The sequence below is a fragment of the Emys orbicularis genome, chromosome 2 (assembly GCF_028017835.1).
Source record: "Emys orbicularis isolate rEmyOrb1 chromosome 2, rEmyOrb1.hap1, whole genome shotgun sequence".
In the NCBI taxonomy this organism is placed as follows: Eukaryota; Metazoa; Chordata; order Testudines; family Emydidae; genus Emys; species Emys orbicularis.
The window spans coordinates 227,662,784-227,687,322 of NC_088684.1; the positions used below are offsets into that span (position 1 = coordinate 227,662,784).

The following is a 24,539-nucleotide window of genomic DNA, read 5'->3' on the forward strand; positions in this document are numbered from 1 at the left end:
ATTTAATGGCCTGTGTTATACAGGAGGGCAGGGTAGACGATCTAACGAGCGCTTCCGGCTTTAAAAAAACAAACAAAAAACAAAGTGATGAATCTATGAGTAAGGACTGCTCAATAAGGGTTTGGAGGACTGAGTCCCAGGATTGTATTTTATACATAGTACATTTATACACATATACGGCACATGGGGAGTCAGCTGATATCCACTATAATTGAAAATGGCTATATAACGTTTTAAGCGGTTGAGACCCCCCCCCCCAACCATTTTCAGTCACACTGACAGTGAGCATAACCACAAGTTAAAGTCTAGTCTAGGCTGTTTATAGGTGTCAGAAATATTGTATGTACCTGCCCAGTACACAATGGTCCTTGTACTCCCCTCATTGCCTAGATGCCCACAGATATAACATGTGTATACTTACATTGTGTCATTGTGTCAAAAGGACTTTAAACTTGTACTTCAGAAAATACTTCTGAATTAACCCTCCTAATTTTTTTTTTAATATTACAATATTATCTTGGTTAAGAAAACAATAACCTCTGGGTACGTCTACACTGCAATAAGAAACCCATGGCGCTGAGTCTCAGAGCCTGAGTCAGCAGACTCTTGCTCGTGGGGCTCAGGCTGCAGAGCTAAAAATAGCAGCGTAGACATTTGGGCTGGGGACCAAGGCTTTGAGACCCACCCCCTCACAGGGTCTCAGAGCCTGGACTTCAGCCCAAGCCTGAATGTCTACACTGCCATTTTATAGCCCCACAGCCCAAGCCCTGCAAGCCTGAGTCAGCTGACCTGGGCCAGCAGCAGCTGTGCCACAGGTCTTTTATTGCTGTGTAAATGTACCCAGGGGTTGTTCTCACAAGAATTTTTTTGGTGGCCTAGAGTGCAACTATTGCCGGTGGCCGTTCTGACAATTTTTCCTAAAATACTTAATTAAGTTTAGGAAAAACAAATAAATATGCACAGATACATGTCCAAATCATTGTAATTTATTTATGTAGGGCTTTTTCGCAGACAATAATAAAAGTAATGTACAGTTTTCTCTGTTCTTTATTGGACCTAACCAGAATAGAAACAAATAATGTGTTTTGCGTGTTCTTGTCCCTTTTTGTTGCGGTTTCTTTTGCTTTTTTTGGTTGATTATTTTTTTAAGACTTGCTAGCTAGTAAGTCTGTTTGTGTGAAAAGTGATATTTGTATTTTGTTAATATCACTTTTCACAGCAGCAGACTTGCTAGCTAGCAGGGAGGCAGTGAAAAGTGATATTAACAAACATACAAATATCATTTTTCACAACAGACTTACTCAGCCCTGGCAAGCTGGGGGACAAATTAAGACCTGGATAGGGAGGAGGGTAGGGAGGCAGCTTGGGGCCAGGGATGATATGGGGTGAGCCCGGGGACCAGAGCCCTGCAGCTGCACAGCCCAAAGAGTCCAGGGCCGGAGGACGCAGTGGGGGCCAGGGGCGACGTGTGGGGGTGGTGAGCTTGGGGCCGGCAGTCACTGCCACATGCCTGGGGGCCGGGGCTGGACTGCGTGGCACCATGGGTGGAGTCCAAAACCCTGCGGCTGGGGGTCAGAGCACATGGCCAGAGCCCGGGGCCAGAGGAGGCAACAGGTTGGGGTGGGGGGCTGAGCATGGGGCCAGGGTGAGGGCTCAAAGCCCGGGGCCAGGGGATGGAGCCCGCTGCCACACGGCAGGAGCCTGCCACCCCAGATCTGAAGCCCGAGCCCCACCGCCTGCCTGTTCCTCCAGCATTTGTGGCTCCAGAGGGGGACAGGGCCCAACCCCTACTGGCAGCCCTGGGAGGGGCCACTGCTTTGCCCCTCCCCCCATCACCACCCAGGAGGCTGTGGTCACACGAAAAGCCCCTGGTGGCCACATTTGAGAAACGTTGCTCTAGAACACTTATGTTATAATTATAACTAAATCACATTACAAATCCCTCAAAGATCGCTTTTAAGGCACACGTGCTTACCCACCACATGTGGAGACATTGTTGAACAAAGTACAAGTGGACCATACAGGGTTTGACTGTTGAGAACGTCGCTTTGAAAATAAGAATTAGCTCAGTATTCTAAACTGTAGCTTGCAGAATGAACTAAGTCTAAGTAGCAGAGGGAGATAGAGTAGAAAAATAATTCAGAGCAGGAGTATAGTGTATAAAAGGTTTACTATTCCATTCATACTTCTCACACACCTTTTGTACATGCTTTTCTTAGAAAAATCAAGAAGTTGCAGAGATAAAAGTGCTTTTCAAATTAAATTTCCACCAAGCCTAGTACAGTTTGGGTTAGAACCATAACTATGTAAACATGGCACCTTCTTGATCCAGAGATCTGCTCCCTATTTAGTATAATACCATCTTACTTTAGGAGCCAGATTGTGATCCCCTTTCCCTTCCTGAGAAATACCTTAACTCCACAAGCAGTTCCACTGACTTCAATGTAATGAAAGGTAATATTCAATATGAGTAAGAGGTATCACAATCTGGCCCTTACTAACCAAGGAGGGTTTATATTGCTCTTTACTCCTGTTAGTGTTAATCCATGCTAGCATTTGACAGTTCTTTGCTGAGAGAGACAAGGTAGATGAGCCAATACCTTTTATTTGACCAACTTCTGTCTGAGAGAGCATAGAAAGATGCGGAGCTAAACAAACTAATAGAGAACGAATCTATTGTACTACTTAGGGCTGGTCTACACTACCGCTTAAGTCAATGTAACTTATATCGCTCAGGGTTATGAAAACGACACCCCCTTGAGCAACGCAAGTTACATCGACTTAAAGTGCTGTCGACACCACGCTATGTCAGTGGGAGATGCTCTCCCGCCAACATAACTTCCAGCTCACACGGAGGTAGAGTAATTATGCCGACAGGGGAGCACTCTCCCATTGCCATAGCACATCTTCACCAGACACGATGCAGCTGCGCCAACATAGCGCAGTAGTGTAGACTTGCCCTTAGATACTTATGTGGTCTAAAGAAAAGGAAAAAGAAACAGAAACAGTGTCCAATCATAAATTCCAGTATAAAGTGAGAGCAACCCCTCTGGCAACAAAAACAGCCCCACGTATAAAACAAAACTCCATCTCAAAGAGATACAGCCACTGTATTAAATATAACTAGAAGGTATGAATGTACTAAATGACTACATGTAGTGCAAGTGACAGCAGAGGGCTGGTGTAACATCTATGTGTCATTGAACATCGGAGTAAATAGTCTTTCTGTTGCAGATGTAACCAGTTAGTTGTTCTAACAAGCATTTTTGCATCTCAAGACAAAATTGCATATTGCTAGTTAACAATCTTAAAGGAAGATGAGCAGTTACTCCTTACTTTGGAAAATGGGTGAGGATTAGTGTTCGTTTCTCTTGAGGAAGCTTGTCTTTTTCTTGTCTAGCCTGCTCCAGGAGTTGCCGTCTCATAACAGTAAAGACAGAGCGTAGCAGAGTTCTCCCAAAGACCTGTGTGGTTTCGTATCGAGGTAGACTGTCACAGAACTGGGGAACATTGCAGTAACACAGCCACCTGCAGCAAAAAAGCCAGATAATTACCTCTACCTGGGAATAACCTGATGTGTTAAAACCACTAGCAACAAAAGAAGATTAAATGACTATACAAATCCAGGTTAGGTCCCCTGCACATATAGCAAAGTAGCACTTGCATGGTCTGCCATTTCTCTGAAAAATGGGTAACTCCTTTCATGATCTTCCCAAACTCTCTCTAACCTTCAGACCCTGTAAAACACTCTTGCTGCTGAATGAGGGAGCATATCAGACATACCCTATCATAGCACATGTGCAGGGGGAATGTCACTTTTGTATTAGGACTGACCAAATCTATCTAAACTTTCCATCCCTCCCTTTCTCCAAGTCACTTTCTCTCACTAAATCTCATCCTAATATTCTCCTTTTTTCCACTAATTTACAAGTGACTCATTCCATAAAGGATTTTGTTATACTCTATTAGCAGACCAATATAAAAATACAGCATTTTGTGTTACATCTCTCCACGGGATGGATTGTGGCACTGAAGGGGTTAAGCAGCAGTAAAGTTGACTATGTAGAGCAGCATAACAGTTAATTTTATAATCAAGATTTAAGTTTGATGTGGTATCATACTCCCTCATTTATACACGCTAATGTGTGTCATCACAGATGGGGGAATAAGGACTACCAATACGGTGGTCTATTATGGTATCAATGATTCTTATTTACTTAGGAGCATTCATTTTTTATCTGAACACTTTTTGCCTTTCCTCTTTAATACAGCTGATGGAATTGAAGTTTTGTAAAAGTGATAAAATTAAGATTATCAGTGTAAGGATGGAGAGCTCTGTTGATCTTGAACTGCAGTCCTTTCTAACCCCCTCCTTAGAGCATTTGTTATTATAGAAGACTAAGTAGCACCTCTGCTGTTAATCCAAAAAGCAACTATACTACTTTTTAAGAAATATAAGTTTACATAAATTAAAATATATTAGTTTTTTCCAATAAGTCATTCCTTAGAATTCTGATGGAAGTAGTGAAAATGTACATATGAATTTTCATTTTAAGGAATCTAATAATGCCAGGTAACCAGTTGGCTCTCAAATCTTTAAAGATGGTATTAATTTGCACATTTCTCATACTTTAGTTTGAAACAGAGGCTTTGAGATTTCTAAATTTTTAAAAAAGATTTTTAAACAACAAGCTTCATGAACTTATAGTGCATGAAATGAAGCCTGACATTCCACTAAGCATCCAACCAGATTAAGAGTAATTATTAAATACAGCCCCAATTCTGTAAATAGAAGTGACAGCATGGGCCTCTTATGACAGCATGGAACTTCATTGAAGCCAGTAGGTCTACAGGTAAAGACAATGGTTGTAAGAAATCTCTGTTGGTGCATCTAGCTACAGAATCAGGGCCTATATTCTGAAAGGGAAAACTGAAGCGAAACATAGTTACCTTGTATAGTTCACTTTATAGCCAGCAATGTCATCATTAGGAGATCTCAATCTTCGCTGCAAAGGTGTCTCCAGATGCCAGTAATTGATGCGGTTTAGAAACATTTTAGCCAGTTCAACTATCGTTTGCCTTTCCTTTGATGGTAGGTGGCTAAATTTGTACTGTACAAAATTATTCACTCCCTTAAAACAGAGGGTGAAAGTGATGATTATTTAACAATTTAGGCATAACCTTCTTTCCTGTGAGCACTACTAACTTTTTTTTATATATAACAGAACTTGTATTACAACACAGAGAAAATACACATTGGGTCGTTTGAAATATTTGCTCCTGCCAGAGGTATAACTAAAGTATTGGTTCTGCTAAATAGAAAGTCATGCCTGCTCAAGTGTGTGTGATTCTATTTCCCTCTAGCGACTGGCCTATAATAAGGGGTATAAACAGCTACATAAATCTCTTACTTCACATGATATAGAACTTTTACTGGGGAAAGGTCATGCGCTTTTTCTTGGATGCCCCACATGTGCAGTTTTGTTGATGACCATGCTGTACTCTTTGTAAACTGACATTCACTTGTTAAAAATTAACTGCTCTGAGATTTAGGCATGGGACTGAGAAAAGCATGTAACATACTAGCTAGAGTATTGCCATCTGAGAAGGACTAGCCAGCTGACCAATTGTGATTACTGTTACTGACTGGCCAGAACTGCATGCAAACTTAGCAGAATGTTTTGGCACAATCTGTCTGCTACTGAGTTGTCCACTCTCAGCCCACTTACTGTTTGCTTCACCGACCTAGAGATACAGATTGTAAATTCTTTGAGGCAAGGGCTATCATTATATGTTTGTACTGCACCTAGCACAATGGAGCCTTGCCCTGGCTCAGGCCTCTAGGGGTTATCACAATATAAATGTCAAATAATAGTAGTATGTATGTGTAACACTGTTTTCTGCTGGAAGGAATTCAGATCTGATTAAATATTTGTGGTTGTGTCACTATCTTCTGGCATTAGCCGGAAAAGAGTATATACATCAACGTGTTAGCTGATGTGGTGGCAGTCTGCATTTCAGAAACAAAGTCTCTGGATTGTATCCCCCAATACTGTATGTGTGCCATGTAGTCGTGGATTCATTAAACTCACAGGGTCAGACCAACCCAATCATTGGTGAGTCATACCAACACTTTCCTGTTTCTGCAAAATTTAAGTTTTCACTTAAGAAAAAAAGTTTCTATTCCTTATGATTGAAAAGACATCCTTTTACGGCAATCCATTTCAGTTCTGCATTCTGGTGTCAGCAGACAGACTAAAGCAATAGCTCTAGGAGAGATGTAAGCTTCCTGCAATCATCCCCATGACAGAACAATGCCAAAATGGTTTCAGGAGATCAAAAGAGGGCAGAAACAACCCTTCCTTCCTTCTCCCCATCTCTGCAGGAGAGAGCCAAACAAGGGGTCTGTCCTCATCCCAATCATCCAATGGCAGCAGGGGAGGGTGGGACAGGCTCAGAATTCACACACTGTTTGAGCCAAGCCACTCCCCTTGCCCCCAAGAGGGAAAAGAGGCACCAGTGGGAGCCTAAGTTCCCCCGTTCCCCTCCTCCTCCTCACCCACACGGAGGGGAAAAGAGTGGCATGCATGTCCTCATCACTCCCAGACCCACCAATGACACACCTCACTAGCAGTGCCGATGGGCATTAGTGCTGAAGACTACAGATGAAGATTTAAGGAGAGAGATCGTTAATAATATTTAATTCCTGATCATGTAAGCAAAAACTTCCAGCTACTTTTGAATTGTGGGTGGAGCTTGGAGTACTTCTATCTTACTCCTGTTTATACAGTGTGTTATTTCTTCATGAATTGCCCATACTGCGTATGCACATCACTTCACTGCACTCTTTATATTACCCTTTTAATAAACACTCAGTTAAAGATAATTAAAATGTGTCATTAAAATAAACTGCCACAATTCATACTCTTACAAACAAAAAATAGCACTGCTGCCTTAGCAAATTTAATGTGTGACTTAGATTCTTTTATTTTATAGCAATCCAGAATTTACCAGAAAATATTGTTCATTTGACATGAAATCGTTTCCGAATAAACTGTAAAGAGAATTACCCCCTCATATCAACCTGTAGAGATTTCTTAACCCAATTAACCAAAAGGAAAACTTAAAATGCTTTACTACTAAAAAAAGAAGTTCTGTACAAAATGTATATTTTAGGGATTAGGAGTATATAACATTACGTACACTAATTATTTTTTGAAATAAGAAATTTAGTACATAACATTACGTATACTCTAATTATTCCTAAAAAAACAAGGAATGCCACTGTGAAGAGTGTTATTTTACTGAGTTATGATAAGCTAAACTCAAAGAAACATTTACACAGTGTGCCAGTTTAAAATAGGCTATTTAATAAAAGAGTATACTTCCCATTAAGCCACAGATTGCTTGAAAGATATTCAGGCCCTGATTCAGTACAGTATTCAAGCACGTGAGCAGTCTCATTGAAGTTAACAGAACTGCTCCTGTGTTTGAGGATAAGCACATGCTTATGTATCTTGCTGAATCAAAATCTCAGTTTCTGTGTATGTTCTCTATCCACCTATGTATTCATAAAGGCACCAACTACTGTTGGTTTTCTTTCAGTTGTTTCTGCTTTGTAATGCTGGGGTGAAATCCTGGCCCCACTGAAGTCGATGGCAAAACTCCCACTGATCTCAATAGCACAAGGATTTCACCCCGGTGCTATATTCCTCAACTTCAAATGCCAAGTATACCAAAATAAACAAAGATTAGACCTGACATACATGAAAAAGGTACTTTAAGAGAGTCTACTATTTAAACCACAGCTGCTGACTTTAATTTTTCTTGGTGGGTGCTCCACCATTGCTTCACCCTGAACAGGGCCGGCTCCAGGCACCAGGCAACCAAGCTGGTGCTTGGGGCGGCACCTGGAGGGGGGCGGCGCGGCGCTCGGGCCGCCGGGGAGAGCGGGGCCACAGCCGGGCTCGCCGCCCTCCCCCCGGCGCTCTGGCCCCGGTGCTCTGGCCGCCAGGGGGAGAGCCGAGCCCCCGCCGGGGCTCGCCGCCCTGCCCCCCCCGGCGCCCTGCCCCCGGCCGCCGGGGGGAGAGCGGAGCCCCCGCCGGGGCTCGCCGCCCTCCCCCCGGCGCTCTGGCCCCGGTGCTCTGGCCGCCGGGGGGAGAGCGGAGCCCCCGCCGGGGCTCGCCGCCCTGCCCCCCCCGCGCCCTGCCCCCGGCCGCCGGGGGGAGAGCGGAGCCCCCGCCGGGGCTCGCCACCCTCGCCCCGGGGCTCCGGCCGCCCTCCCCCCGGCGCCGCCCCCCCCCCGGGCTCTGCCCCCCCCGCGGGGGGGGGCGGCCAGAGGCTTTTTTGCCTGTGGCGGCAAAAAAGCCAGAGCCGGCCCTGACCCTAAAGCCCTGCCACTACTCTGCCCCTTCCCCCAAGGCCTCAACCTCACTCCACCTCTTGCCACCCCTGCTCCACCCCTTCCCCAAGGCCATGCCCTCACTCCACCTCACCCGACCCATCCACTCCCAGTCTTTATTCAGGCCTAATTTTATGGTGTCTAGTTTGCAAATTCATAAAGACTGGGAGTGGATGGGTCACTACAAAAAGTAATTTTCCCTCTGCTGATACTCACACCTTCTTGTCAACTGTTGGAAATGGCCGACATCCACCTTGATTGCATCGGCCTCCTTAGCACCACAAAACTAATTTTCCCTCTTTTGATATTCATCCCTTCTTGTCAACTGTTGAGAATAGGCCACTTCCACCTTAATTGAACTGGCCTCATTAGCAATGACCCCCCACTTGGTAAGGCAACTCCCATCTTTTCATGTGCTGTATATATATACACTGCTTATTGTATTTTTCACTCCATGCATCTGATGAAGTGGGTCTTAGCCCACGAAAGCTTATACCCAAATACATTTGTTAGTCTTTAAGGTGCCACAAGAACTCCTCGCTGTTTTCGCTGATACAGACTAACACGGCTACCACTCTGGAAAATAATTCAATAACTGAACCACAGTGCCCTTCCCAAGGGCTGGAGAGGAAATCATCTTCATGCAAACCTCAGATTCACCTTTGTTCAAAATGATACAGGGAACTAATATTCACACATTGCCCAAATCCACTCATGTGGACTGCAGCAGGGTCATTGTTCACAGAAATTATCATGTTCTGTTTTACCTGTTCAATACTGGGCTTCTCAAAGGGGGGGCTTTCCAAAGACCCTTCTACCACAGGTTTTCCCATCTGCAAGATGCATTTCCTCAAAAGCTATCAAAAAACAAACAATTTTATTTTTAAATGGTTAACATCTTTATATAAACATTTGACAGTCAGTGAAATTTGTACTGGTACAACATATTTATTATTATTATTAAAATATTTGCTAGTACATGTAATAAATTAAATTTGCAGCTAAATTAACTTCAGAGTTAATTGCTTCGCCCTCTGAAATGCACCAAGAAAGGCTGTTCTGACCATGAGTATACAGCTAAAGTAGCTTCATTGTCAACTGGCTCTTCTTCTGACTTGTAATTAAGGAAGATGCTGCTGATGGCTGGAAAGAAAATACATACCAAATGGGTGCTGACTTGGGACCAGACTCTGAAATCACTGGGAAGACTTCAGAAGTTAGGTACTGTGCAACATAAGGGTAGCAGAATCTAGTCCAAAATTAAAAACCTTATTACTATCTTGGAAAAAGGAGAGCTTATCCTACAAATTGTCTAAGTCAATACAAATATAATGGTCCATTAGGACAATAAAATTAATGTAAGTACAAAAGAATGTACTTACATATGACAAGATGCTACATGTGTATCTAAAGTTGCAGAAATACAATTGTATGATGTTGCATTTTGAGAAACATCTTCATCTTACCTTGAACAGGTAGAAGTAAACTTGTTTTGTATCTGCATCTTCTTCTTTGTGGACACAGGTGAAGAGATATTCCACATCCAACACTATCCCCAACAGCCTATTCATTTCTTCTTCAGACACATTCTCCAGGTGAGAAACATGAGCAGCTAAACAAAATAAAAATCCAAAAATTGTGAAAAAAAACTAGCTGGTAGGATGGCATTCTATGGCCAATAAGACATAATTTCAAAGACAACACAAAGGACGAACCTTGCAACCACGACCACCATGACCACTTAAACAGCACCTTTCATCAGAAGTACCTCAAGGCACAGGCTCCACATGGACAATTTTTATAACAGTTTACAGATGATACACTACGGCACAGAGATAAGTGACTTGTACAAACTCACACAAGTCTGTGGCCATGCTGAGAACAGAACCCACAAATCCTGTCTGCTACTGCCTTACTCTACCAGCAGATTGTGCTTCCACTATTTATGTCACCCACACTAACACAGCTTAGTGCTCTTACTCTCTTTAGTGTCTAGGTTATGTAAAGAGATGAGTATGCTACTGCCTCCAACCTAATGGATCTGGTCCTAGAGCCAAGTAGTAGTGGCTCATGATTTTTAACCCAGAGATCCCAGGTTCGATCCCCACAGTGGCAATTTACAAGTAGCAATTTAACCAGCAATGAGAGAAAAATTCCTGCTCACAAATGAAAATCTCTTGCTTTAAACTAGGCACTGGTAAGTATGTTTCATGACTACTTATATAGTATCAAGTTCCAAGGATTCACAGTGTGGGTCACATTTGCAGTGCTCCTCCTGCTGCATGTTCTACATGCCCTTCCAAGCAGAAGCTTTAGGGAAGTGTTTTTCAAATACAGGGCCAGATTTACAAAAGCCAGCCTTTCCTTTTAGCACCTGCAAAATGCAAGCTTAATTTTGCACTTGCGATTTTTTTGAGGCTGCAGTTTTGTAGGTGCAAAGAGGGAAATCCACTGAAAGGTGGTCTCAAAACTTGGCCTCAAAAGTACCTCCAGGAAGACAGAAAAGTTAAACCTGAAGAAAAAACATTTTTGGTTCACAAAAAATGGTAAGTGGTCTTAACTGGCTCTAAGCCAAGAGTCCCTCCTCATCCCTCCCTACAACTAGCACAATGTCTTCTACAGGTCTCTCCTAGCCCCTAGAAACTGGCTAGGGTCTTCAGGGTTATATCCATGATAAGGATTTGAAAGATGCATTTTCAATGAACAAAGACAAAACAATGATAAGCATGATAAAAGCCAGTAGCTTCCATTCCATTAAATTAGTAAAAGTAATCCAGGAAGACTGAAGAGATTTAAATTACTAAAGTTTCAAGTGGCCTATCCCTCAAATCTTCTCACCTATTTCTAGACACATGATGAATGAAAGCTCAAAAACAGCCCAGTGACTTCTGGACTGGACTGGACCCCCAGTATTTAATGATTTCCCTTCCCCCTTTATCAAGAATGATGTCTTTTGACAAAGCATGAAGTGAACAGACTCCTGAAACATGCCAAACTGTCTGCATAACTACTACTGCCTTTGTAGTCATCTCCTCAAAGGAGACTGTTCACGTATTATATAATTCTAAATATTCAGTTTGCCCTTCATCTGTAATGTTAATTCTGGACTTTTATTTTTGTGAAAAAAGGAAATGTACTATTTGTTAAGGCATGACAATGTGACTGGCATTGTACTAGTCAAAGGAAATTGCAGTCCCTGCCCTGAGGAGCTTACAACTTAAGAGCCCAATACTGCAAAAACTTAAGCACCTCAGTAATTCTACTCACTGAAGTAGTCCCACTGAACTCCATGGCATAACCCACATGCATAAGCATTTGCAGGATCAGGACCATTTGCACCTCTTCCTATGCAATGCTTTACCATAGTATTCTTTAGAAGTGGAAAAAAACAGCTTTAAAAGTTTTAACAAAATAAATGTTAAACCTCTTAACATGAAGAAACGTGCTGTAAAATTATTCATCTTATCCTAGGAGTGAAATATGGTTAGGACTGAGAAGGTATTTCCATCATACACTCCCGTTCTCAAGCACTTATGATTTCAAAGGAGGAAATGCCCTTTGAGTTGAAATTCCTTATTTTTTGTCAGCTCAGAGGTGATGTTTTGTTTTGGAAAGTTTAATCAGTTCTTTGCAAATCCATTGACTTCAGTGGACTTGTACAGATGCAACTGAAAGCAGACTTTGGTGCAAGATATTTAACAGTGCATCCACTCCTTTCTCCTTAAAGGAGTGTTTGCAATATGATCTCTTATGTCCCTAACATTCTCCAGCTGAAAGTGAGACAGTCATCATAAGCTATCTTCTTTAATTTAAAATATTTTGAGTTCCAGGCAGAGTAAAATGATTCCAATTTTGTCCTCCAACAAGATATGAAAGTTTAATACTTCCAGCTGTCAGTTCTGATTTTGCTAAAGTAATGAATTTTCACTTCTAGATCAGCAGCACATTAAAAATTGATAGCATTGTAAAAAACACATACGCACACGCACCTTGGATTCAACCAACAACTAGAGCGTATCAGCATTACAAGCCAGCTACATCCACTTCCTGTACAACTGCTATCAGCATCGTATATATTATCTTGACTTGTGTGTGGTCATATGTCAACACAGAGTCGAACTAACCGCCATGTGGTGAACCCAACAGTAAATTGCTTCAAACGTATTAACAGTTTGTGTTTACCACAAATTGTCATTTCTGTATTATTGGTGTGAATACTTTTTAAAATCATCATATCAGTCTAGTGGACTGTTTAAAATTACGTTTTGGTCGCCCACCTCTAAAGGGCAAATACTAAAGCCCATCTATACAGAAATGCTTCCTTCCCTCCACTGGTACCAAATACGGAGTAACTCTGACCCAGAGCTGTGTAATCCCCATCAGTTGCACTATCCAATCCGTACCAGCAAGAAGGCAATTCTCCACAAGAGCGTCACTGCTTACATCCTTCTGCAGCAGCCAGTGCTGACTAACTCACAAACATCAGTTGCCATAAAGGAGAGAGTCGACCAGCCAAGCAATATGCATCAGGGAACTGTGGCTATCCCCACGTAGTAAAAAGATAACACTCATGCACAATACAGTAATTTGGTTCACAAGTGGCTAGATCAAAAGACTGAGTTGAGGACCCCGATGGAGAAATCCAAATTATTCCAGATTCGGTGTGTTCTTAATTAAAAACAACTGCAGCTGTTCTGATGCCGCAGACAGTCTGTTTTGTAAGGAATATACCATAGTAGAATTTAGAAAAAGTGCCTTGCATAACATAAGCACTCTTTATCTACAGCCTCAGACTGTTGTATTTAATAGAGGTTTCAGTATTATTAATTATTATTATTACTGAGAAAACAGAACAAACAAATGAATTGTCTAACTAGGATCCCAATTTGTTATTCTTGGGTATATTAAAAGGATAGAGAGTAAATCACAGGCACTCGCACACAATAAAATATCAGGGCCGCCCGGGGGGGGGCAAGTGGGGCAATTTGCCCCAGGCCTCGCAGGGGGCCCCACGAGAATGTCGGAGGCTCCCCCCCGCCCCGCCTCCGCCTTCCCCCATCCCCCAGCGCCTCAGTGTGCCGCGTCCAGGAGCAGCCCTGGACAGCACTGCAGCGGCGTGGCTCGGGTGGGGCCTGAGGTCCTCCCGCTTGGAGCCGTGTGGTAAGGGGGCGGGGCTGTGAGCCCCGGTGGGCCGAGCGGCAAGAGCTCCTGGACGTGGCTTGCTGAGGCTCTGGGAGAGGGGGTAAGCAGCATGGTAAGCCCCTCTGAGCCGGGCACCCACCGACCCAGAGCTCAGCTCCACACCCAGCCCTGGGCAAGAGTAGCGCCACCCCCAGGTAGCGACAGTCCATTGGCACCAACCATCACCATCCCCCAGCGACAGCCCGAAGGGATCGGGGGGTGTCCGGCTCAGAGGGGCTGGGCTCGGAGCTGGGGGGGGATGGGGTCGGGGGGTGCCCAGCTCAGAGGGGCTGGGCTCAGAGCTGGGGGTCGGGATGGGGGGGGATGGGTCGGGGGGTGCCCGGCTCAGAGAGGCTTACCATGCCACTTACCCCCTCTCCCAGAGCCTCAGCAAGCCGCGTCCAGGAGCTCCTGCCGCTCGGCCTGCCGGGGCTTACAGCCCCGCCCCCTTACCAAGCAGCTCCGAGTGGGAGGACCTCAGGCCCCGCCCAAGCCACATCGCTGCAGTGCTGTCCAGGGCTGCTCCTGGACGCGGCACGCTGAGGCGCTGGGGGATGGGGGAAGTTGGAGCCGGGGGGGAGCCTCCGACATTCTCGTGGGGGCCCCTGTGGGGCCTGGGGCAAATTGCCCCACTTGCCCCCCCCCAGGGCGGCCCTGCAGCAGCCATGATAGTGAAGCTCACTCCAATAGCCGTCTGTTTTTCTCATTTCCGCCCCCCCCCCCCCAAAGTCTCTTTCTTTAAGGATCCACAAAGAGAGAGAGGGGTGAAATAGCCCATCCCCTCTTTATTTTATCCACCAATTAGGCCCAATATCCAGCACACCAATCTTCTCTGGTTTTACATCTTCTGTTTTTACCAAGCATGATTTTAATACAGTTCTTGAACCATATCAATAGGCCCTTTTGTTTAGACTAATTTAGTCTGTTTGGTTCTATTGCACCTGTTTATAACATTCACTATCATAGGCGCCGACTTCCCCTCCGCCCGGTGGGTGCTCAAACCCCCCACCCACCCCTGGCCCGCCTCTTCCCACCCCTGCACTGCCCTCGCCCCACTCCCATTCCACCCTTTCCCCAAAGTCCCTGTCCACCCCGCCTTTTCCCACCTCGGCCCCGCCCCCTTCCCGCCCCCATTCCACCTCCTTACCCAAGTCCCCGACCCTGCCCTGCCTCTTCTCCGCCTCCTCCCCTGAGCACGCCGCATCCCCGCTCCTCCCCCGCATCCCCGCTCCTCCCCCGCCCTCTCGGAAAGTCCTAAGCGCCGCCAAACAGCTGTTAAGCAGCGGGGGAGGGAGTGCGGGAAGCGCTGGGAGATGCGGGGATGGGGCGTGCTGGGGGGGGAGGGGAGGAGGCGGCAAGGAGGGGGGAGCTTGGCTGCCAGTGGGTGAGGAGCACCCACTAATTTTTCCCTGTGGGTGCTTCAGCCCCAGAGCACCCACGGAGTTGGCGCCTATGTTCACTATTGAAAGTGACTTCACCTACTTTCCATCAGCATTTGTTATTATAGGTTATCGTAACATCTTAAGAACTTTCATATACTTTTTACAACTGAGTGTTTAATTAGGGTAAATTTGTAGGCCCAATTATCACAACACGACACTCTTAGTTCAGATTATGCTAAATCCATTTAAGGAACAATCTAAAATAAGAAGATCCACACATGGACTTTCACCAAAATAACAAAAAGTGTGAATTTATGTCACTTTAGTTATTTCTGTGAAAGTGCATGTAGACAAACCCATAAAATAAACAGAAATAAGACTAATTTAAGATGATATAAGCATCCAGTCTTTTGCATCTGATTAACTAAACCTTTAATTAAGCCAGTGAAACTGAATATAGACAAGCCCTGAGTGGGGAAGAGCTACTGTGCATTGATGCCTGGGCAACATTGCTGAAAAAATATAAGCACAAAAAGCCAACACCACATTTCCTAGAACAGTAGAGAAATTTCTGCATACAGAAGCTCCCCGACTTACGCAAGCATTCTGTTCCGGAACGCCTTGCATAAGTCAAATTTTGTGTAAGTCGGGAACGTATCTCCAACAATTACGCAAAAAAAAAAAAAAAACCTTACGGAACTTTTTCCGTAAATCCGGATTTCCGTAAATCGGGTTTGTGTAACCTAGGGAGCGTCTGTGGTTATGTTTCAGAACTCACTTAGAAAGAGAGACTATAGTGCTGGGGAAGCAGCTGAAATAGGGATACCTCATGACCTTTCAGGTTTTAAAAGAATTCAAGAGGGAAACATGCTGATCAGGGTGAAAATAATAGGAAAAATGTCTTGAGAAATATTTCTGAACAATGTTCACTTTTCCACATTAGGTACAACCGAGTGGTAGGTGGCACTCGTTATTCCAAACAAAGCATCATCCTCGTTAGTTGCAGCTGGGAAGATGACAGGGCTTCATCTTTCTTCACTGTGGCAGTAATGAAATAGAAACACTGCACCAGATTTGGTCCATAATGTTTATTCAAAATAACAATATACTGCTATTCCTGATTCCCAAGTTAATGAGTGACCAAAGATTTTCACCAAGAGTCAGATCCTCAGAAGCGCTGAGCTCTTCTGAAAGGAGGTGAGCACCTTCAAATCCTACCGAAGATGCGGCGTTAAGGGCTCAGCACCTAACAGGATTAGGCAGCAGTGAAGAAATGCCTTCAGTATCCCAAGGGCACGGTGTGAAAGGGTTTCATAACATAAATTAATCTAACTGCATATCCCAGAGGCAGCGAAAATATGCTACACGTTGAGAAGTTAAATGAATTGCCTCGCTAAACATACTGAACTCATGTGCTGCTATACATTTGTTATTCCTCTCTTGCATGAAAGAAGAGATTTTGAACATAAATGATAGCAATGAATAAAGAAAAGCCCAGAAATAGGTTAAACAACAACAGAACACACAAAAAGGAGAGCAGAGAGGTAAACAAAGCTTCTACAGAAATACTGTAGTGAATAATCCCTCAAATGGTACACTGTTTACTTTTTTAAAAATCACCTATTGTGATGATTTTACATAATTTAACAAAATTGCTGATTTTACTGAGTTGTAATTTCAGGCCATATCTATACAACCAAAGCAAGTTTCATTTTAAACAGTTCTGAAATTTGTTGTGGCCCAACTATTATTAGCACAGTTTCTTCTTGACTTCATGGTTAGAAAAACTATGCTATAACCATGTTAAGTAATCATGTTTTAGCTTAGGTAGCCGCAAAGTTTAAAACTGTCCCTGACACATGGTGGTTTTTTTCTGGCCACACTGGTAAGGAATCATTATGTTGTAATCTGGCTGTGATACAACCATGTTTCACAATGGACTTAAACAGTCCTTTCTGTAGCACAGAGGTTGTTTATATAATAACTTTAACCATACAGGAAGACTGGTTCCAACACAGTTTCGCACAACATGGTACAAGCATAGTTCCATTTTGTAGTGTACATGGACTCTTACCTTTAGCACTGTCCAGAGTGTAATCTATACTACAAAAATAACCATGTTGTGAGACGACCATGCTGTGACTAGGTCACTTGACAGAGGTGAAACTGTAGCATTGACAGACCCCAAATGAGGCTGTAGTTTCAGAAGAACCACAACACAGATATCAGCCACAATATTGACAATGGGGGATGGAGGAGGCAGGGTCTAAATCTGTCCTTAAAAATCTAATCTAGGACTACAAATACTAAAATGCCTTAATCTTAATCATACGATTATTGCATAGTCTCACTATAAATCATCAGTGAAGGTAGACTACCGAAGATATGGTGCACCACAAAAGTCATTAGCCTCCTAAAGCCTGAAAGGACCCAAGTCAAGCATCAAGCTATTGTCCCATGTCATTACTGTCGGTGTGCTTCAAGGCACTGGAGCGCTTGGTCCTACAGTGCATATTACCCAACATGGAGAGAATTTTGAGCCCTAACCAAGCCGGCTTTCGCCAAGGCTGTAGCACATGCGACCAAGTGCTCGTGCTGACCACATTTGTTGAAAATGGCTTCCAGAGAAACTTGAAAACAGGCACTGTTTTCATTGCTCTAACAGCGGCGTATGATACGGTGTGGCACACTGACATGCTCGTGAAGGTATCATGGGTCCTGCTACTTTGGGTCACAGGCATCGTTGAACTGTTCCTCCGCAATAGGCAGTTCAGAATCCATATGGGGGAGGAGACGAGCGCTTGGAGACGACAGAGCAATGGGTTACCCCAGGGCTCTGTGCTTTCACCAACCCTGTTCAACCTTTACATCAATGACCTGCCAACAACGGAGTCATGAAAGTTCATTTACGCAGACGACATCTGTTGTGGTACCAAGGCCCGGACGTTTCACGAGCTTGATGCCACCTTAAACCGGGACACGATAAAGTTAGCTGACTACTGTAAGACTTGGCACCTCCAGCCAAGGGTCATAAAAACAGTCTCCAGTTTGTTCCATCTTCATCATGCCAGCGCAACCCGAGAACTGAATGTTTATCTGAATGGTCAGAAGGTGAAGCATGAAGTAGAACCGGTTTATCTAGGTGTGACCTTAGACCGCAGACTGAGTTATCATGCCCACCTGAAGAAGACAGCAGCTAAAGTTAAGATGCACAACATTCTTCTTAGCAAACTGGCAGGTTCGTCATGGGCTGCTCGTGCTCCAACTTTGCGGACGTCAGCTCTTGCCACCTCATATTTGGTGGCGGAGTCCTGCACATCAGTTTGGAGTCTATCGTCACACACCAAACTGGTGGATATGCAGTTACATGCCACCATGCGTATCATCTTCGGCACCCTGCATCCAACTCCACCCCATGGCTTCCAGTTCTGAGCAATATTGCTCCTCCTCATATCAGACAAGAGGTTGCCACTGGCAAGTTACTGGAGAAAGTATGCGCCAACTCAAGCCTGCCGCTGCACAATGACCTTTTTAAGCCACCAGCTGTACTTTTACCGTCACATCGCCCATTATGGTCTTATCCGCCATGCCAGGATGTTAGGGCGGAAACACTCTGGCAAGAGGAATGGTATCTATTATAATCCCCAACGAGTCCCTCGTCGCCGATCCCACAATCTGCCTGCCTGGTTTTGACCTGCCCCATCGCCAATGGTCCCTGTTGAACAGGTTCCGGATCAGGCAAGGTCTCTGTGCAGCCAACCAGTATTCCTGGGGCCTTCGTGACAGCCCTTTGTGCAGCTGCGGCACAACACAGACGATGACGTACATTGTCGATGAATGCCTGCTGACTAGGTTCAGCGGTGGCCTACAAGAACTGCATCACGCCACTAAAGATGTCATCGCTTGGCTAGACAACTATGCAAACACTAAATAAATAACTATATGGCAGAGTTAAAGTTGTTTGGTGAACTAATTGTGCATTTCCATACCTTAAAATATCTGGATTTCTTTTAAGTTTAACCTTTATTCTGGATTTCCTGGATTGTAGCACTTGTTTTTAAGATTACTTCAACATCTCTATCGTATTTTACTCTAAATTCCGGATGCATACACCCAACCATAACTCCATCTTAACATAGTTTTTGTCTGGGAATAAAAGAATATGTCATATTATTACCTAGGGTCTAAGAACATGGATTGCAAATCCAGGAGAAGCTAAATACTTACCCAGTGCATGACTACAGCTGCGACATGGTTCAGTAAGACTGACAATTGTCTGCTGCAAATCTGCCCTGGGAGGAGTAGGAGGTGGGTTAGGGTTTTTCCAGCCATTACATTTGCAAGATTCCTCAGCCTGAAATAAAAATAGACAGTTAATATATCTACCACACAACAAATGTATTTCATGTTTTCTAGAAATGTACAGAAATAAAATAACACTCATTACTTAAAAGCAGAGAATTCACAATGATATGTGGCAGCCCATAACTACTACCGGCTGGTCAGAAGATACCAGCTGAGAAAACAGACAAGCACTCCAAACCACAGACTAACTTCTCTACAGCAGGTCCTCTCTCCAACTTTTGTGCAAAAGCAGCATTCATCTATTTGATGTGCTGGCTCCTATTGCTATATCATCTACACACTTTTACAATTAAAACAATAACATAAATAGGTCGCACATCCGGTAGCATCAGCATCACTGCCTTGTCTTCTATACTTCTGACTAGGAACCATACAACACACCACCATACAACAGACATGTGAAGCAAAACAAAATAAACAATACATCACGCAATAGAGGCGTCAAAACCACAGGTTTGAGCAAACCACCAAAACGAGGAAATTCCAGAAGCACTGGCATTTACGAAGGAAATGATGGCAAAAGATGCCTAGTAAATCTTAACTAACAGGACTGGTAACATAATAAGGTAAGCCGTGGGGCCTCCGGTAGCCAGATTCCAGACATTATGGGGTTGAAGTGGCAATGTTCCACTGGAATGCTAGCACTTCAGAAGCAAAGTACTTGGTACAAGAGCATCACTGAAGGTATTTTTTTTCTTCTGAGTACCAGCATCAAAGCAATTAAAGACCTTCTGGATTTTCCTAACTGAAGTCATATTCCAATCTGAAGACCTACCTACAAGAAAAGCATCTCCTCTCTGCTCTATATTTAGAAATATTTCTGTACTTCACTGTAACAAGATACACAATAATTTGCTGTTCCAGGTTCTTAGTAATGAAATTACTGCAAAATGCTGCACAATACTTGACAGTAACTTAAAAATAAGTGTAGTACCTCAATTTGTGGTGTTAATGTCTATCTTGTGTGTGTCATTATGTTCAGAAAAGATATGAAAAATAAATATTTAATGTAGCTTATTCCACAAAAAATTCATTGTCTTTTGTTTTGAATTGCCTTATACCTAAGGTACCAGTGCCCAACAGAGGCAATAGAGACTGCGGCTTTTCAGGTACCAGAACTGAAAATATTAGTCAACTGTGTTGAAGTAGTTCTTCAACTCCATCATTTCAAATTATGCAACCTGGGCACTAAGCATTGCAATGCCAGATGCTGCCTCTTTGCTGGACAACATATAACATGTTTACTCTCCATAACGTTTGAGCAATTACCATTCACTGGATATATTTGGAAGGGCTCGTGGCACCACCAGTCTATCCCTGTGATACCATATGCATGCCATAGTTTGCACCCGATGACTGCACCCGATGTAGTCAAGCACATTAGAAAGGATGCAAAAGGTCCATGCAGCAGCTGAAGTCAACAGGCTGACTTAGAATTGCCCCCTAGAGATTCCCAGGAAGCACATACCAGCACACCACTCTTGGAAAGAGGAAGTGTGCTTCTCCCTCCCCTTCCACACACACATGCTACTGTCTGGGCATGAAATGGTTGGCAGAAATGTGAGCAGCTATCTGCAGCTGAGAGGTGTATTCAGGTAGGGGAGGGAGCCACTAAGCTCCCAGGTAGGGTTGCCAGGAGTCCAGTCGAAAAGGGGACCTGGCAGGGGTGCCGGAACGGGGGGCCAAGGGGTCATGGTCCCATCACTTAAAAGCATAGCCCTCCCACTTTTTACCAGCCATAAGGGTGAGCAAAAGTGGGGAAGGAGTGGAGAGGAGCGAGCGGGGGGGGTGCGGCCTTGGAGGAAGGGGCGACATGGGGGTGCGGCCTCACGGGAAGGGGCAGCACGGGGGCCAGGCCACAGTTTGGGCACCAGTGGCCCCTCCAATTTTAGGGAACTTCCGCCGCTTCTGGACCTGGCAATGTCCAGTCAGTACTGCTGACCAGACATTAAAAGTCCAGTTATTGGAGTAACCGCAATCAGCCTCCCTGCTGAGAGGGCAGGACAAGCAGCATCTGCTGCCTGGAGGAGCTTCCCAGCTGCTGATGGAGAGAACTGGCTCCCGAATCCACAGCTCAAGCCTTCGGTGGAGAGGTAGATACCGGCACCGCTGCCCAGGGGGGATCCTATTCATCCCACCAGCCTGTGCCCCGATTGCACCTGCCTCATCCCCTTGCTCTGGGGACCAACACCCCCTCCTGCCCCACTGTGCCCCTATTGCCCCCGTCCCAGCCCCTCACTCCTTTTCTGAGCCAAAACCTGACCGCTGTGCCCCGATTGGGCAGGCTCCGCGTCCGCTCCTCCCAGCCTGGCTCTGTAGATGGCAGATGAGTCCCGGGGGAGGGGGAAGCGAGAATAGAGGGAGAGTGGGAGAGAAGTGAGCAGGGGCAGGGTCTCGGGGGAAAGAGGAGGGGCCGGGGCAGGGCCTTAGGAGAAGAGGCAGGGCAGGGGATGGGGCAGGAGTGTCCGGTTTTCAGCTATTAGAAAGTTGGCAACCCTACTCCCAGGAGATGAGTCTGTATGTGGCAAAAAGGAGGGTCAGTTTTGGAGATGGGGAGCTATGGGAGGGACTTATAGGAACAATTTTTTCCAAGAATTTTTTTTTTTCAAATAAGCAGAGGTCTGGAGGGATTTATGTTAATTCTAGTGAATTTTAGGCTATACTTCACTAGACCCGCTAAATCAACCACCAATGCATCAATCACCGCACTTCGAACCCCCCGTAAGTGTAGACAAGGCCTAAGAAAAATACCCGAATATACACCAGTATCTGGAAGACCACAGATATCCAGCTTATCTGGAGAAGCACTCATATTTTTCACATACTGACAAGCATGGGTCCTACTTTTGTTTTAGTCACTGAATGGCTGTGGAACCTGTTTATGTTTAGTTACTAGGAAGAAAAGGCAGAGGTTTGAGTGATGCCTGTGAACCAAGGATACTCTCTGTTGTAAACCTTTCCAGGGTTTACAACAAAGAGTATCTTTTGGAGTATGTCTACACTACAACACCAAGTCTTAGAGCGCGGATCAGGTGACTCAGACTCTCTGGGTTTGGGCTATAAAATTGCAGTGTAGACATTTGGGCTCAAACTGGGCCTCGGGCTCTGAGATCCTCCCCCCTTGCGGAGTCTCTGAGGCTGGGCCACAGCCTGAGCCCAAACGCCTAGACTGCAATTGTACAGCCCCGCAGTCCAACTCAGCTGACCTGGGCCAGCCACGGCTGGGCCACGAATCTTTTATTGCAGTGTAGACATACCCTTTGAGATTGTTTGATACCATATTTTTTCTTAGGATGCAGAGAAAGACAAAACCTGATGCCACCCAGATTGCCCATACATGCTTTGTGGAAAAGTCAGCGTTGCCATGAAACTGCTAATTTTTGCAATTCCTAATTTATAACTGTAAATGTGGAACCTTGGCATTGCACTAATGCAAGTTATTTGTGAGAGAAAGAAAGAACAGCCTGGAATATAACAAAGCATCGTTAAGGAAAATTCAGAAGTAATAAAGAAGCTCTGAAAAACAGAAACCAGAATATTTTTTTAAAAGGGACTTGGATTTGATCCAACCATTTTATCCCTCTGTGTCTGTCAGAACTGGGTTTTTTTCCACTCAGACCCAAGCATGTCTCTAACAAAAGGCAATGTTTAATGCTATAAAAAAGCCACTCAAATATTAAGCTTGTAGCTATGTCAATCATATCTAATAAAAATAGTAAGAAAAGCTGGGCTAAAGAATTCTAAGACAATTTCCTATGAGCATCAGTGAACATTTCACATAAGCACACAACACAATGTTTACGCCAAATCCTCAAATCCATAAACAGCGAGTAACTACACAAACTTTAGTATCACACAATAATTAACACCAAAGATGCAAACAAACAGATGTATGAATAGTGATAACAGCTCAGTTAAACTGCCAGATTTAAATATCAACCCTCCCACAGAACATAAAATGTGTTCAGTGGCAGATTTTTTTCTGCCCTCAGTTGTACTTCCTAACCTAGCCAGATCTTTTGAAACAGATGTTCAATTCTTTTGTTTTAATATTCCAGAGATATCTCTCTCAAACAAACATTAACATTTAAAAACTCAGCATAAAGCACCAGATACAGCATAAAAGCTCGGTCACAACACAGCAGCACAACCTGAACAAGGTTCTCTTGATAACTAAGCCTTCATTATGGACCCTGACAGTGCAAATATTTTACATTGAATACTCAGTGTGCATTCCTTAGTGGCTTAAATTACATCCCGTTGAGTTGTTTTGAGTCTTCCACCGTGTTTTGTTCACTCATTTCTTTCTCTGGCCCTCTCATGATGTTTTTTCTTTTTACACATCTGCTTTTTGTTAGAAAGGAAACTACAAAATTACCTCCTCAAAAACTTAATTTAGCTTCAAAAGCAGTCTTGGGGGGGGGAGTTGTCTGGGGGCAATATCTGATCTAGTACAACCAGTTCTTGTATTGATTTTTCTAGGCCATCTGCAGGGCTCTAATAAAGGACACTTAAGATACTTTCATTTTCCCCTGCCTTACCACAGCCTTCAAGAACTTTGGTTTTGAGCCTCATCCTTCCAACCCAGGGGACATTAACACTGTTCCTTAAATGGCCACAATAGGTGATTGTGTATGCTATCTCAGAAGCATCCCCAACCCAAAGATCTGGATTAGTACAAAACTTAGCAATTACAATGCACTTTACTTGTTAAAAGCAATGTAAAAAATATGAACATTTGAATCCTCATGATACCTCTACATTATGTGTAATTAAAGTATTAAGCCTAGGAAAGTATGTTGTCCAGGAACCAAGAATAACCAAAAACAACTTTAGACATTTAATATTATTTGCTGTCCAACAGACAAATGGCTGACCTGCACTTTAGAACCTTGTACACTGACACTACATCCAAAATGAGTCTGAAAATAGCATGCTTCAGGTACTCTATTAATAGCTCCATGGTTGTTTGTTTTAACTGTGGAATTACAATGTTAAGATTACAAAATGAAGCATTCAAAAGTCAGGAAATGACAAACTTAAGGTTGCACATGCAACTTCTCATCTAAGGTTCTAAAAATGCTTAAAGAAGATTAATGAGTGATGTTTCACAATACCTCACATGCTGAGAAATAGTATCCCCATTTTAAAGATGGTGAAATAAGCACAGATAGGTACAAATTCTGAGCTAGATTAGCTGTAAATTAAAA

At 44.0% G+C, this 24,539-nt stretch overlaps 1 protein-coding gene across 1 annotated transcript in view; it reads right to left on the reverse strand.

The window, feature by feature from the left end:
- KAT2B (lysine acetyltransferase 2B) overlaps positions 1–24,539 on the reverse strand; it is a 61,787-nt gene that overhangs the window by 31,029 nt on the left and 6,219 nt on the right. Inside the window, exons 2-6 of the mRNA XM_065398809.1 lie at positions 19,192–19,318; positions 9,868–10,013; positions 9,169–9,258; positions 4,951–5,132; positions 3,337–3,528 (exon numbers count right to left, since the gene is read on the reverse strand). Of these exons, the coding sequence (XP_065254881.1) occupies positions 3,337–3,528; positions 4,951–5,132; positions 9,169–9,258; positions 9,868–10,013; positions 19,192–19,318 (737 nt within the window). The remainder of the gene's footprint in view (positions 1–3,336; positions 3,529–4,950; positions 5,133–9,168; positions 9,259–9,867; positions 10,014–19,191; positions 19,319–24,539) is intronic.